At 35.7% G+C, this 17,500-nt stretch overlaps 1 protein-coding gene across 3 annotated transcripts in view; it reads right to left on the bottom strand.

Annotated features, from left to right (window-relative positions):
- LOC122794334 (24-hydroxycholesterol 7-alpha-hydroxylase) overlaps positions 1-17,500 on the bottom strand; it is an 800,221-nt gene that overhangs the window by 738,951 nt on the left and 43,770 nt on the right. For all 3 annotated transcript variants that reach the window (XM_044062639.1, XM_044062641.1, XM_044062640.1), the window contains exon 4: positions 12,095-12,244. In XM_044062639.1, the coding sequence (XP_043918574.1) occupies positions 12,095-12,244 (150 nt within the window). The remainder of the gene's footprint in view (positions 1-12,094; positions 12,245-17,500) is intronic.

The raw sequence follows: 17,500 nt of genomic DNA, 5'->3' as shown, positions 1-17,500 counted from the left end.
GACATTACATGAAGGTGGGTGAGTTGTATGTAGAAGGAGTTTTAAAAAAGAAGGATAAGTAAACTGGAAACATGTACAAGAAATTAGCGAACACAACAAATTTAAGGGGGAAATGCACAACACATAAAAAAGGAGCATACTTGAACCTGCTTTAAGGATAATAGCTAGACATTCACGATCACATCTACCTTACAGCTCTGCAGAGTCTACAACATTCACTTCGAAATAACCATAGTTGTGCTACAAAACTTCTGTAAATATGTACATACTCAGGTGTAAATGGGTGCTAATGACCGTAGTTAATGGTATAAAAAAATTTGTAAATATGTTGTTATTAAACCTAGTTATTTAGTTAATAGCATGAAACAAACTTCTCAATATACGCTTTGAATATTGCTCCAACTGTATGCTTACGTTGCTTCTGTTGATATTGCACTTTTACAATGAGCAATGATGTCTTGTACTTTCAGGATAAACTATGCTATGCAATTTCTGTTGACTCCTCGCACCAGATTCATTTTTGAAAAGGGTCCTTGGGCCAGCCCACTTGCCCCTTTAACAAATGACAAATAATTTCATCAAACGCCATTTCTACATAAGACAACTTACTGTCTCTGAACATTTAACACATTAATTTGCTTGGAAGAGATTACAGGTGCTGTATACTCGTATGTCTCACACAGAGAATGGTAGAGTGTGGGGTATTTTTGTTTTTGGGGGTATCCAGTGTGTTCATGTGGAATACTCATACAAGGGTTTGTAGTTTAAATTCTTGGCTAACAAAAAAAAAATGCAGAATTTATAGTTACTGCTGACAAAGTCTGTGACAATATTCTATGTCTATCGTTGGATGCAATGCATATAACAGGTAGATACAGCGTGGGTAAACTGTAAACTTTGCCCTGTTTGGAGAATGAATATTCTCCAGTAGGGTGTTAATGCACAGGTGATACCCACTGAAAAACAAATCTGCTGCTTCACGACAGCATAATAAGGTGCCCTGAAGTTCAGACATTTAAAAAGCAAACAGCAGACATTTTTTTGTAGTCGCTAAGCACCATTTTGCTGTTTTGTGAGTAAAATAATCAAAAAGTAAGTTAAGAAAAAGTAAAGAAAAGAAAAGTGTGTTTGTGCATGCATGTGTATGTTTGTTTTTCTGACTGCGTGTATGAATGTATGTGTACTTCTAGGAGTGAAAGCGTAAGGAAGAGATGTACAAAACTTTTAAATTCTGGTATTACTGATTGCCATAATTATCAGCAACTTACCAAGAATTAAATACACAGTGCAGCAAAATGGCCAAAATCAGGACAGTAAAGAAAGTGTGTAAGGAACATGGAAGGGCTTGGGGGTGGAGAGATGGCCGTGATACCTGCATTCTGTGTGGATGATTCTGAGAAGGAATGTGGTTGTAATTTCTGTGTGTTGGAGAGGAGGAAAAGAGATAAAGAAATAGAGTGTGTTTGCTTCTTTTTATGCATGTGTGTATGTATGTCTGTATTTCTGAACGTTTATATTTCTATAAATATGTCAGCTTGTCTGTCCATGATTCTGAATGTGTGCATGTGCGTGCGCATGTGTGTGTGTGTGTGCACGTGCATGTGTGTGTGTGTGTGTGTGTGTGTGTGTGTGTGTGTGTGTGTGTGTGTGTGTGTGTGTGTGTGTGTGTGTGTGTGTGTGTGTGTGTGTGTGTGTGTGTGTGTGTCTAGACATTAAATAATTATATAACTTATATGTTGCATGTAAAATACCTTTTCCAGCAGCAACTGCATATACTACAGCACGTTTGAAACATTAGGCAGAGGAACTATGTTAAATAAAAAAAAAAGTACTTAAAAATACAAAGCATTTTAACAGACAGCCCTCTCTCCAAGCACAACAATGTCCTCCGGTGTGTGTTACTGTGGACATAACACTCTTCCAGGGGTATAGAGGCCCTCTGCCTGCAGCATTACGCCTCAAAACACTCCTGAGTATGCGTTATTTCCACAATAATACATACTCTGGAGGGCATTATTGGTTGCTTATTAGACATGCTGTACAGCAATCCAAAAGGGAGCAGAGTGCAATTTCCCAATTATTCCAGAGCACTGTCTATTCAAGTGACTTCCTCAGAGTCAGACAGGAGACAAACGGGGGAATGAAGGAATCAAATCCTGGACTGCAGGAAGCAGTTTGTTTATTTATATATTTATTTTTAAATCTAAGTGTAGTGACTGCTTTTCAAACAAGGTGCATGTAACAAACTCCCGCTTAATAACTGAATAATTTCTAACATAAATCTCTTTAAATCCGAACGTAAAACTTTTCTCCTAAATGCCAACACCTGTGACTGCAATGATCCCACTTAAATCCCACCTTACCACCTTACTAACTCTCACACTTTTAACACCCATCTACTGCAAGTGCCCACTCCTACCACATTTGCATCTCTTTCTCTTTTTGTTGATTAAAAAAAAAATTTACTTTTGTGCCAGATGTTATGCATATTATTGTAGTGTTTTTGTAAACTTCATTCTCAGGCCTTTTGTAAATTTCTAATGTTCTCATGTAAAACACATTATTGTAATGTTTGCATAAAACTTCATTGTTTTTCTTTTTTGTAACTTTGTAATAACTGTCTGCAGCTTTTCTCCTCTGATGTCCACTGATGTCCAGTTAGTCAGTTGGACTAACCTGGTTAACAAATGACAAATAAAATAAAAAAATAAATAAAGTTGCTGAATGAAAACAAACTACATAAATGGGTCTATTTTACTTTGAAGAAAGACCCAAATGTTGATGTCCGAAATGTTGCATGAGCTGAGCAATAACCTCAGCACATAAAAAAAGGTACAGTAAAAAAATTAAAACAGCCTTTTTAGCAGGGGACAAGCCTTCCTTCCATCGCCACATCCCCCATTTATTATATATGCTAAATCCGAGATCACACAATGTCGGGAAACAGGATATTTTTTCCAATCCTGAGAAGTGCAGATAACAACTTCTGTCATGTAGGCCTAGCTTAAAGCTGTGTTTATTTTTAGTAGAAATAGCTACCCTTTCTCACACTCCTTGTTAATGAAGAGCTTTTACATGAGTTTAAGTCACCAGCCATAGTTTGATGAATATGCCTTACAAACAACTCATTCTGGTCCTCAGATGGAAAAAAGCAAAAATATTAACAAGCACTTCAACAAAATTATACCTTTACTGAAACATACCCACTAACCACCTGACCAGACCCTCACTACATCTGAAATTGTACAAAAATTCTGTGATTTCCATCCTCTCCTTGTTCATTTCTGGAATGTTTTACAGAAGCTTTAAAGTATTGGGAGTAGATATACAGTACCCCGCTGTCTTCCTTATCTGTATTTCACAACAGTCAATTGAAACAACATTTTCTACCACTGCAAAACACTTCTTCACAAAATCTGGTCATCCAAGAAAAGAAAAAATGTGTAATGAGATGATGCCGGAAGGAAAGGACTAATACCTGCTGATGTGCAAACAGTTCACAAACTTTATAAATATATAAAAAAAAATTTTAAATGCAAAACATCCATTTACTAGAATCAGAAAGCTGAAGCAACAAAAAGGTTACCCTTTAAACCACTTAAAACTGGTAAGAAAACCTCTGCTAATGATCTTTATAGATGATGACATCATGATTTGTGTTAATTACAAAGGGTATAACTATGGCTAGAAAACAGAAAGATCCTAGGTTTGTTAGTATATCTAAGACAGTGCCATTCTGTGGCCTGTATAAACAGAAAGTGACTTCCATGCTAGGCAATGCCCAAGGAGATTTACCAGTGCCAGAATCGCTACAGCCCCCAATTAAAGAGTCATGCAAACAGATGTGAACATATCAAAGGTTTCAACACTCACAGCAGTCCTGATCAAAGTGGATCCGCTCATTAAATTCAACATCCAAACATGCTGGCTCCATGGTTTACAGGAGAGGGATGAAGCCCTAACTACAGTCACAATGGTACAAAACAACTTTTACTGAACATGGGTTATACCTTTTTTGCAGGGCAAGCCACACTGCAGCCGCCATACCCACCAAATGTACATATACTTACTCAGATGTTATACAATAGTGGAGAAAAGGAAAACTCCACAACTTCTCCACCAAACTGACTTTCCAAGGAATTGCATTCATTTGATCAACAGGCTCCCATGAGTACAGCCAGCCGGGGAAGAAAAGGAATAAAGAGGCAGTGTCTGCTTGCCTCTCCTAAGTGGAGAAAGAGAGTTATGAAATGCGGAATGTGCTACCAAATAATTTTTTTTAATCTGATTTTCATCACCGTGCCTCCTGATCAAAAGGCCTCACTCTAAGTGAATATGGCTTACCCACTCCACTCCCTTATCTAGGAATTTCACCTGGAATCAAGGTGAGAGAGGAACAAACAGGGTTATCATTCAGGCTATCATGAAGGTGTTTTATTTCCTCTCTGGTATTCCAGCAATGACAGAATTTTTATAAAAGACTAATGCTGTTGACTGGGTCCGGGTATGTGAAAACCACATCACTGCACAGTTCCACAATCCCTCCCCAATGCAAGTGCATGCTTCAGCACACCTGCAACAAAGGCTGCTATCAGGTGGTGGCTTGGTGAGTATAATGTCCACCCTCACACTGCACATTTACAATGCTGCCCTCTTCCAAAGAACTATGGTACTGCAAGGCTGGCTCTGCCCTACCCTCACTCTTAGGCTTTACAAATGTCCATCCTCGCTGCAGGATCGACCAGGTGACAAAAGCCCTAATTAAACTTAGGTCACCACAGCCATAATCAGGGCTTTGTCATTCAACTCCAATGAAGCAGGTACTGTCATCCAATAATGTACTCTAGTGAAAAATAAAACCAAAGCAGGAGCCACTCATTCTGTAGGGGACAGGGTTGCTGAAGAGATTCATCACTGACAAAAGCAAGTAGTACCTATTGGGTGTGCACCCTAAGAGTGCTTATATGACATAAGATAGGAATGGATGTGGCAAAAAATAATAATCCCCTGATGGTTGTCATATGATGGCCAGAGCTAAGTGAGTGTCAGAAAGATGGCAGAGTGTGGCCCAAAAAAGTAAAAAAAAAAAAAAAATCCTCCCAATTTAATAAATACAAGCAAACAAAAACTAAGGGAGAGATGCCTACAACATATTCTTCAGCCAAAGTTCAGATGGCCCGTATTATCATTTTGCAGTTAAACAGGCAACAGCTTGATCAACATGTAGCATTCTCACACTAAAGAAATGTATGCGTCAGCTAGGACTTAGACTTATGGCCTTCAGATCACTGTTCTTACCACTCTACCAGTAAACTACTGAAGCAGCTGAGACCTGGCCACAGTACCTGGGCATTCCCACTCTCACACAGCAAGTGTCCACTGTGTAGATGGTCCCCTACTGTAGAAGGAAGTAGTAGTCTGCAAAAACTAAAACTGAAAACTGACAGGTCAAAAAAAAAAAACATTAAAGTGACAGGATGGATTATTGAGGATAAGAAAATAAATTATGCAAAAAGCCCAGAATTTCCAGAAAGAAGACATTCAAAATGCTTAAGACAGAAATGAGAGGAAAGAAAAATATGTGCACAAGAAAAACTGCCTAAAACTTCAAATGCAAATTTGTATTTCATTAATATAATAGATTCATGAAAAAACATTATATAGATCAAGAAATCTTGGGCAGTTTGGAAAAAAAAAGTGACTGAGAAATGTGAAAATATAAAGAACAAAACCTAGTGATTTTTGAAAGGTACAAAAAGAAACATGGACACTGGAAAGAGAGATCTGATATGGTGCAATATTTATGCAAAAAAGCAGCTCCAAAGATATTTGAAGAGAAATACAGACATAAGCACGGTGATATGGAAAATTTCACAATACAAAAAAATAAGATGAAAAAGGGGAATGTAGAACAGAAAATTACCAAAGTAGAGGTTAAACAAATAAAAGCTGAAGTTATTAAATACCTGCAAAGTGAAGGATTTAGTGTATAAAGTCTAACACAGTTTATGTCACATGACGATGGAACAATGAATCCATAAAGTAAAGAGAAACAAGTAGAGCGGGGGACAGAAAAAGAGATTTAATATTGTGCAATATTTATGCAAAGAAGAAAACAAAACTAATCAATACAAAAAAGCAGCACCAATTATATTTGAAGAGAAATACAGGCAAATGCATCTGGGTATGAAAACATTTACAATACAAACAAATAAGAAAACAAAGGGGGGAAGTAGAAAAGAGGATCAGTAATGGAGAAATTAAAGAAATAGAAACTGAAGTTATACACTACCTGCAAATTGAAAGATTTAGTGTATAAAATACAACCCTGGTAGTGTCACTGAATGATGGAGCAACGAATCCCCAAATTAAGGAGAAGAAGGTCGAATGGAAAGCAGCAGATCAGATGCCACATGAAGATACTCTGGAGCCTTCAGTAGGAAACCAGTACAAAATTTCAGTTGGAACTGAATGGCAAGGAAAGGAGCAGGAAACAGTGGCAATTCCAATGCAATCAATGTTGTGAAGCGATAAGCCAGTGAATTCCCTTATGAAAGAGCAACAGATGACACAATGAAACTGAAGAGAATGTGGCACAGGAAGATGTTCTGGAACTTTCTGTAGAATACCTGCAGGAAACAGAGAATAAAGAATGTGCCCTCAGTTTAGAAAAAAAAGACCTAGGGGAAGAGTTGCTTGATTTAATAGAGATGGGTAGACATATTAAGATTGATGAATGAAATAGATTACAGAAAGTCTGTAAGACCCAAAATGTTAGAAGTCTGATAAAACAAATAAACACAGTAATCAAGACTAATAACATAAATTCATGTAATGTAACAGAAGTAAATAGGATATATTACTGTCCAGCTAAATTAATAACAGTACAGGGCAATAAGGGAAAGGACGGGAAGAAACTAAATGCCACCATGGAAGTATCGAATAGAGAAAACTATAAAGCAATTAAGACAAGAAGTGTCACTGTTAGAAGAGTATAGAAAAGGGAAAATATAAACATAAATACTTAGATAGATAGATATGATAAAAGCAACACACAATATAGAACAGACCAGGAAATATCGTACACTGTTGCAATACAGTAAACTAAAGATATTGGCACAGGAAGAAAAACTTAGAAGATATGCAGATAAATATAAAGGAAAAGTACAAGACAAGCAATTCATTGATGACCCACAAATATTTTACAGAGAATTGGAAAACAAAGCAAAAGGAATACAAACAACACCAAAAAAGAAGAGACAGACACATTTTGGAGAAATAGCAATGAAGACCCTGTGGACAACAAATATGCTGAATAGACAGAAGAAAGTAAAAGAAGCAACAAGAAGTTTAGGTAGAAAGAATACAACATGGGATGAAGTAACAGCCAGGGAAACTGAAACAAAATTAAGAAAAGCTCCTGAATGGAAAACCCAAGGCCTCGATGTAGTACTTAACTTCTGACTAAAAGTATTATCATCTTTACATAAAGATTTAGCCCTAAATAAGAACTACTTATATGCGCATTCAAAAGAAGCAACAGTCTGGTTAACAGGAAAATTATACTCCATCTTAAAAGAGAACCTACAAGCCATCTTAAAAACTAAAGACAAATAAGTTCCCTTCTGATGATGCACAAACTATACGCTGGAATCGATGCAGATAGAGATTATAGTCATTTAGAAAAAAAACTTCAATTATGGCAATAGAACAAAAGGAAGTCATATGGAACAAAGGATCGTTTGTTGTTAAATAAAGCCATAATAGAAAATTGTAAAAAGGGGAAGAATCTATGTATGGCATGCATAGATTATAAAAAGTATTTGAAAGCATTCCACATTCATAGATAAAGGAGCCCTTACAAATGTATAAGATATACCCTATATTGATTAATCACACTACAGTGTCCATGAAACAGTGGCAAACCACTTTGTAGGTAAACTATGATAAAAGACAAATTATTATCCCAGGGAGAACATTTCAAAGGGGGATATTCCAGGGTGATTCTTTCACTGCTACTCTTTTTTTCTTGCCCTTAACCTATTAAGCTGTCTACTTAACAGATTAGGTCATTATTACAATTTGGCTCCCAGAAACCAACAAAGTGTAAATACTTTTCATCTTCCTTTTGTTGATGATTTAACATGGTATAGTTCATCAGATGAGGAGCTGAAAGCCAAATGGATGTGGTCAAAACTTTCTCAAATTAGATAAATTTTCATTTTTTTGTCCTGATAAATGTACAAAAGTAACATTTAAAACAGGAGAGCTGCAGCACCAAACAAATATCAGTCTGTGACAGGAATGTGATATCAAGGAACTTGAGCAGGAGGGAGTGCATAAGTATTTGGAAATTGATGAAGGATCAACAATAAAACATGAACAAGTGCAAACAAAACTCAGTAAAGAATGTTTTAGAAGACTAACATTACTACCGAAAGCAGCCCTTCCTGCTAGGAACAAAGTCCAGGCTATGAACCAATTTGCTTTTCCTGTTCTAACTTGGGGTGATTGACTGGCCCAAAAGGTATTGGAAAAGTCCTCCTTGAAAATTATTACAAGTGTAGCTCTGAAACTGTAGGACTGCAGACACATCTGCTAACCTCACCAGATCCAAACATAGTGAATGTTTTAAAACACGAAAACACAAATCTAAGATGATTTCCCTGCTTAGTTTAGCAGAATCATATTAGTGTCAAGCAGGAATGGAAATCAAAATAGAAGTAGACAAAAATCGGGCAGCAAATGAATGTGCCTAAAGAACAAAAAGAATATAATGAGAAGGATCTGATGAGAAGACAAGAAATGTAGAAAGGGATAAATATTGTAGCAAGTACATAAAACTCCTGGAATAACCTCATGTCAATCAGGATTTGATGTATTAATGGTTAAGGAGAGGTGAATTTAATTCAAAAGATGAAAGGCTAACACTGACGGCCCAGGACTATGTACACATTCGTTTACAATGTTCATTGAACATGTTTCAAAAACAGACAGATGCAGGTTCTGTAAATCAGAAATGGAAACAGTCACATATCCTGTTGCTGGGTGTGATACACTAATGGCAGAGTGCCTATATACTGAAAGGCATAATATTGTGGCAAGATTGTTGTACTGGGGATTGTGCAAACATTACAGTATTGAAGTAACTGAGAATACTGGAAGCCACAAAGCATTACAGAGAATACAGTTTATATCACATAGGATCACCCATCACCAACAGTTCAGAAAACAGATGCCAGAAAAACAAATACAGTAGTCCATGAAAGGAAGACAACAGTAGCATCGATCACTGAAATTGCTACACCCAATGATTACTCTAACATACATACAGAGACACACACAGTCATAAAATACCAGGATTTGCAGGCAAAAATAAAATCAATGTGGAAGAAGGATAACCAAACAGTTCCAACAGAAGTAAGAACAATGAGTCTCATAAAAAAAGAATTTACAGTCATATTTATATACGTTATCAGTACATGTAATTCCATATGAATTACAGAAGAATCAATTCTTGGCACATTGTGGGGGCTTACAAAGTGCACTTTTGGTTAACATCAAAGATTGAAACAATACTAATTTCACAAGCTTCAATCATACCTTGACTTAGGAATGGGGCCCCTTCCTGTCATGGTATGAGAAACTCAAAAACATGGAGAAATTAAATTGACAGAGTAAATATAGGCTTAAGGAAAATGCACAAATCTGACAAAATCTTCTCTAAATCCATATTCTGACGTATATGTGAAAATAGTATTAGCCGCAAGGTAATATGACTCTGTTTCTTTAAATATGAAAATTCGCAGAAGTTACAAGTAATATTCAAACGTGTTAAAGAGTATCAGAAAGTATGAAATAATGCACACATTAAAAATAATAAATATTACCGGTAAAATATTTTAATCTTTTTAATGCAGTTTTCTGATTCACACCAATCAAATATGTTACCAATTGTATGCTTTCCATTAGCACTGTGAATTCTGGCGGACACTGCTGGATCTCTCCTCCTGTCACACAAGCCCTGTTGATAGTCCTGAACCATAACCATGTCTGAGAAAGTGAAGACACCCTAGCATTTTGAACTCTCCCCTCAAATGGGTGGCAGAGGATAAAATACCAGCTCTGTTACAGCATCTTCCTCAGCATCCACTTGAGAAAATAATTTTTACAGTCTTTGCTTCCCTTCTTCTTCTAACGGCTGTTTGGCACACTGACACCTACAGTATCAGGCTGAAAAAGATGAACAGTCAAGACTTACAGCAGCCTGCCTATGCATGCCTTGGCAGGTTCCTATAACGCCTATAGCCTGAACCTACCACCCTGCCAGCCATTAAATGCTGCTTAAGTATCACAGCCCAACTCCCCCCAACTGCCTCCACCCCCCCCCAATTAGTTAGCTGGTGATGATTGCTCAATACCATCCCATCCCAGCTACTTCCTGCAGCACCCAGGGCCATTATTTAAATCCTCAAATCCAAGTTGGCTAAGGTGCAGTCAAGCCCTTTATCCGACAAGACCACAAATGGCTACAAGGGATGTATTTATAGTCAGCAGCAATAATATAGAGGATTATGAGCAGTTTGCTAATGCTAACTACGTTATGTGTTTGAGACATGGATGCCAAGGAACTCACCTCGAGAGTGAAGCTTAAGAGGTGAATCCTGACATCCATGCAGACAACACATAACATTAGGTTAGCATCAGCTAATCGCTCATAACCCTTTGTATTGCATGAAGCTTTTATCTGCTCTGTGTACTACATATTACAGTAAAAATAAAAAAGCTATGTGTTTTACAGGCTTTCAAAGCCATAAAACACATAGCAAGTGCTTTCAGAAAGGTAGTCTAACACTGTCCCTTATGTTCATAGTCACTGTCCAAGCTTCTCAACTGTCCAGATTTTTGCACAATTTCTGGATTTTTGCCTCATATATTGGGTGTGCCCTTGGTTTTCTAACAAACCACTAAGGTCTGCAAACACTAAATAGCATAAATTTAGGTTTCACACTTCATATCCTTCACTAAATCAGGCAAACACATATACTGGTATGCTAGTGGTTTAGAGCAGGAGGTTAGGGACATGTTACCAACAGATGGCAGGCAGAAACAAATATTTTATTCTGCACCTGTCATTTGTCCTGTCAGATTTTACTGTCGAACATTGGTCCTGACCTTAACTACTTTAGCAGAGGGTACTTAACATTTGTTAAGATCGGGTCTTGCGGCACTCTAGCACTTAACTGATTTGGCCTTTTCCGAATATCGGAGAGTAATCAGCATGCTCCATGCACTACATAAAAATTAAAAATTGATGCGAATATAAATATCAAAACTGCCTTTGCAATACATCAACTGCAATGGCTTTTATGATGCATCAGCAAAGATATATGCAAAACCTTTAAAGTAATATTCAAAACAAAATATGGCACATATTTGCCAGAAAAACACATTTTTATGACTTTATCAGATATACAAGGATCCAGGCATGGTTTATACTTTCTAAAAGCACATAAATACAATAGCTGGTAGCCACTTATGGAGGCAGATTGCATTTTTTCTCTTTTTCATATCAGTAGACAGTCACAGAATTTCACCTCTTTTTTGTTAGCATACTATTGTCAAGAATCCTATACAGAATGCTGAAATATCTAACCTAAAATGTCTTGCACTTGTTTTGTCCACTACAATCAAAAGAAAAGACAATGAAATTCATAGCAGTAGACTGAAAGTTGCCCAATAAATCTGTTGTTGTTGGTGTGTGTGTGTGTGTGTGTGTGTGTGTGTGTGTGTGTGTGTGTGTGGGTGTGTGTTGGCGCATGTGGGAAATACATTATTTTCAGACACGTCAGTGTTTCAGTCTAATAGGGTCACATGATACCATTGTGTTAAATGCAAGTCACATCAACCGGAAAACAATACATGTTATAAAGATAAAGGTTTTGGGAAAGCAAAACTACATGTATGTTACACCTGACTCAAACTCCAACTAAAGAGCATTAACTTTTAACTGCTATAAGCCCAAAGTCTTTTTAACAAAGGAAAGCATTCCAAATCTGTACTTACACATTCAGGACTTGAAAAGACAGCTCACCTTAGAAATATTTCTGGAAGTTGGGATCCATACTCAAAATCTTCATCAAACTTTTGGAAATGCTTTTCAAACTCTTTGAATTCACTCTTACTTGTGGGACAGGTTCCTTTGCCAAAAAGGTTATTTACTACTGAAGGATACATAACTTGCCTGTTGATGAATGGAATAACATATTTCAAGTGTAAAACAAATTGAAAAGTGAATTTTCCATTTAACAGTTTTGCCAAATAAAACATTCAAAACAAACATATTTTAAAAATTCAATAATCATACTAGATTGGTCCAGAACTCAAATGTGCTTCCCAGGAATGAAACTTAGAAAACAAAACATAGCTTGAAATACAGTAACTCAATTTTACAATAAATCGTTTAACTTGTCTATAACAAAAGGAGTTAGTAGTCTGAATAAAGTGAACTGCCAAGACAAGTCTCTGTGCATATTTTTCCCAGACTGAAACATGGCTTCTGATTATGATTTTTTTTCAGAATATTCTTGACTGCTATCAAAAAGAATCTACAAAGTCACATGCAAAGAGTTTTCATAAAAAATAGCCATTTTATTAATCTGAATCAAAAGCATAAAATGATACAAGAACACCAGCTACTGGGGAGAGTTTATAGATAAGTTGTCATGCATTAAATAATAGTTTAAAATCTATCATATGTCTATATTCAACCAATCATAACACAAAATTATCAAAAACATTTAGTGAGGCATTGTTGTCAAGAACATTATAAACATGTGTAACCTGTTAACTAAAGTTTCTTTCAATTACACTTTTTTGCACTTTTTTATTTAATTACGGCTTACTAGAAATATGTTAATTTAAGCCCATATCCACTGCACTATTCAAGTGCAACTGCCTCTTCTACTCATAAAGCAATAGCTGAATTTTAAAATTGCCCCAGATATAATCAGTGTTACTAACTACAAAACTTGGAGTTTAGATATACCATATGATCTACCTCACAAAAGTGTTTAAATAAGGACTTGGTTAATGTATCCATTCTTTTATCAAAAATGTTCCATTATGCAGGTGTGCAGGGTCCTCTATGTTTTTCCACCATAGAATCATGCACACCTGCAAAGAGGCTGGTGAACCAAGCCTGTACTCTGCAGGTGCTCCCCATCCTGAACCAGACTGATCCATTTTCTGTTCTATTAGGATAAGAGCCCTCCAGCCCATTTATTCCCCAGAGGATGCCAGAATTGGGTATGAGTGAGTGTGGTGGTCAGCAGATCACATCAACAGTCCTTTCACCCCTTCGCCCACTAGCTTGTGTGTTCCACTAAAGCTGCCCTCAGGAGGTGCATGCTGTCTACCATGCATGTACAATCTTACTGATAACTCGCTTACTAGTGTGCATTCTGAGCATGTTAGGCTCCATGCTGCCTCCCTCTCCCCAGGATGGTCGAGCTGGCATTAACTGCTTACTCCCATCTTCCCCTGCTGCCTTCATCAACCCTGTCATTTAGACCAATACAGTTGGTCTGGGGTACAGTCACAGCTTTATTCCAGTTTGCAATAAGACAGATAAGCAATCATGACTGACAGTTTTGCACCATCTATAAATGAAATTTCCAGCTGTCACTATATGTTCAAACATGTTGGTAATTTGCATTGTAACATGAAATGAACTTTGGCACTATCTCTGAAACTTGACTAGTAACTTCTGTTGTTCATTTCCTAGGTATTGTTTCTAAGCAATGTCTGTAAGGTCCTTTTTTAATATTATTTCCTTCCAGCTTATCCAATTTCTTATTTAAGAAATCCATAGGACAGCCACGTTCATTCAGCCTGGAGAGAAGCACTGCTATACTAATGTAAATGTATTTGTTTTCAGAGAAGCAATGTGACAGGCAGAGTAACGCCTGCATCTGTATTTCAACAAAACATGCAGAAGGCAACATTAGGCTGGCTTTAAAAGAAAATAGTTAACTATTTTTTGATAAAAACAGTGGTAGTTGTATTTTTCAGCATACACAGTGCATATAACTTAATTGACTGTAAAATTGCTTGTAGTGGAAATGTACCAAGACTATTAGAAGGTCAAACTAACTCTGTTTCTCAAATATGCACATACTTGCAGTTCTTTTTGTAATGTCACATCAGGCCATGGATGTATTGCCTTAGTTGTATCACTGCCTACCCCCAAGCCAAAACATTTTGAGAACAGAATCATCCACTTTTATGCTAAAACAAGAAAAACTGCATTGGGTTACATTAAGTTGAGAAAGCAGCTTCCTGGTGAGGTCCCTTTTAACTTCTGGACTGTGCATAGTGGACTACGCTCGTGGAACAAAGGTCACGTTAAATGAATTGGTCTGTGGCATTATGCAGCTAGTACTCCATTTACAAGTCAGAGGTTGTCAGAATTCAGTATCTCTCTTTAGATACTGCTAGTGATAAATCCAGACAAGTTATATCATGTAGCTGCTATCATTAGGTGAGACTGCAGGAACCCATACTCCTGTTCCTTTAAAATATTATGGAGGAAGACATACTCTGCTTCCTTTAAAATTGGCTGTTAGATGAGTTGATATAAAGAAACAGAGAGACAGAAATAAAAAGAAAGGAAGAGCACTAAGGTGTGAAAAAATAGGACATTCATGGAAGGACAGTGATGGTGCAGAAAATTATACAGAAAACAAAGTCAGACCAAGACAGAGTGAGTATCATAGTAGATAATACAGAAGAAACACAAAAAGAAAAAAAAGTAAATGAGAAAGATATAAGAATGGAAGTATGGAAGTATATGAGTAAATCAAAAGGGAAAGAAGACGAGACAGGAGAAGTAGTAAGTAATTCAATCGATGAAGAAGATGATAAATGGATAAGAGTTAAAAGTAAAAGAAGTTCTATTGGGAAAAGAGTGAAATATAGAAAACATACATTTTAAAATATAGGAGGAAATAATAAAGGAAATGGAAAAAAGCAACACAAACACTTCCTTAAACTGAGAATCCTAATTATTAACGTTAACAGTATAAAGAATGTTCAGTGAAGGCTAGGGGTTTTGGAATGGTGCAGAATGCTAACTATGGACATTATAGTATTAACAGATATAAGAATAATAACAGAAGAAGAAAGAATACAAATAAATAGATTACGAGATGGTAAGGTTATACAGAACTTAGAAAATGAGAAATGTTCAGGCATAGCAATTTCATGCAGAGAAGGTATAGAAATTCTGGATTATACACTTGTAGTATTAGAAAAAATAGTAATAACTGATATAAGACAGAAGAACCAAATATATAGGGTGATTACACTCTACACATACACTTTACAAAAACGAGAAATTATGTTCAGGAAAATACTTGATTATGCAAGTGATAGCGGTGGGAGACTTCAATTGTGATTTAAGACAAAGGCAAAAAGAAGGGGCAGATGTAAAAGTTATTTCAGATATGATCAAAAGCAGTGAAATGTTTTTATAGAAAAACAAACACTGGGGATACAAAAGGAGCAATATGATAACTGAAATTAATTACTTTATAATATCAGAAAGTCTAGGTATTATTACATCATGGAGTTAAAAGTATGGGATTTTCAGAACATCTAGCAATATAGGTAGAGATCCAAGAAAGACTAGGTTATATAAAAGTAGGTAGAGGGGCAAAAGGAATCAATGAATCAGAGTTAAATGAGTATGTAAGGGATATAATATATCAACTATGGCTTGATCATATAAGCATGATAGGATTTTATAAAGATTGCACAAGCTGGTGGATTAGTGTAAAAGAAAATATAGAAAAGAAGCACTACAATAGCAAAAGGCAAAAATAATACAAAATAGTTATAAATAAAAGGAAATCAGTAACCAAGTCTTTAAAAACATGATAGACAATAAAGAAGAGTTTATAGAAAGGCAGAAAATGTTATATGAATTGAACCAAGAGAAAAATTAAAAAAACTGTTATTCAAACAAAGTTATTTTTACAAGGTAGAAAATAAGTAGCGCCATATTTAAGTAAAACGGTTAAAGAAAAAATAAGAATAATAAGGGAGTTAAGGAGTGAAGAAGGAAGTATAATGAATGCACAAAAAGAAATTATACAGATAGTAAAAAAACATATTTTAGAAAATGTTTCTATATGTTACACTACATGAAAAAATAGATGAAACTTAAAAGAATTAACTGAAGATGACAACAAGATAATGGAATTAAAAAGTACAATGATAGAATTTAAAATGTGTTGAAAACCATAAATGTTGAAGCAGCTACAGGTTTAGAGGGACTGGAATACCTAATATATAAGGACATGCAAGAATGGCAAAAAAGAATATTTTTAGAGGTGTTAAATGAATGGTTTGAGAAAGATATAAATGATGAAAAAATGTGTATGGGTGCAATTAAATTTGTATATAAAAAGAGAGAAAGAATAGACAAAAAACTGGAGACCATTAATATTGAATAATGTTGATTATAAGACCTTTATGAAAACAGTAGAAAAAAAGAATACTAAGTAAGGTTAATAAGGTGCAAACTGAAACAGTTTTTGGAATAAAGTCAAAAACTTCTAATGTTAATAAGAGAACTGGTAGATGACGTAATAAATAGACAACATAATTAAAAATACTGGAAGGAGATGCAAGTAAAGCATACGACAAGATTTAGCACTAAGCATTATGGGAGATACTGAAAGACTGTAATACACGTAATAAAATGATCAACATTTTGAAATCTGTATATAACAAAAATAAAGTGTGACTAGTGGTTAATTGTTGGTTAAATGAGGTAATAGAAATAAAGAGTGGCATTAAGCAAGGATGTCCAATAAGTAGTATTCTATTTGCATTTATTACGGATGCGGTAGTTACTAAGATAAGTTTAGCATTTGAGGAAGCTAAATATTGCACACCATGGGGAATTCAGATTCCAGTGATGTTCTCTTATGCTAATGATCTAGTATTAGTAGTTAAAAATAAAGAATGGATGAATATAGCCATCAAGGCACTCAACAAAGTACTAAAAATTTTAGGCTTAAGTGTTAATGAAGAAAAGAGTAATAGATAGGAGGTTATCTGGAAAAATAAGAGTATCCAGTTTAATAATGAAGAAACAGAAGTGTTGGGAATAAAATTTGGTTTTGAGCAACAGAGCATGACACAATGAAAGGACATAACACTTAAAAGAAGGAGTACTTGTATATTCTGGAGAACATTTATACTTACATATAGAAAAAAGCATGTTTAATTAATTTAGTAATATTGGGTAAAATGGCACATCTAGCAAGTATATTTATGATACCACAAAATGCGAAAAAGAATTATTGAATGTGTTATTTACATTCATATGGGGATCTAGAATGAACCATATTAAGAGAAGAATTCTTTATGTTACCAATAAGGAAGGAGGTTTGGGTTTAGCACACCCAATTGTGTGTATATATATATATAT

The sequence above is a fragment of the Protopterus annectens genome, chromosome 2.part1, assembly GCF_019279795.1.
Source record: "Protopterus annectens isolate FY-2018-M chromosome 2.part1, PAN1.0, whole genome shotgun sequence".
Taxonomy (NCBI): Eukaryota; Metazoa; Chordata; order Ceratodontiformes; family Protopteridae; genus Protopterus; species Protopterus annectens.
This window is presented reverse-complemented; position numbering and strand designations above follow the sequence as displayed.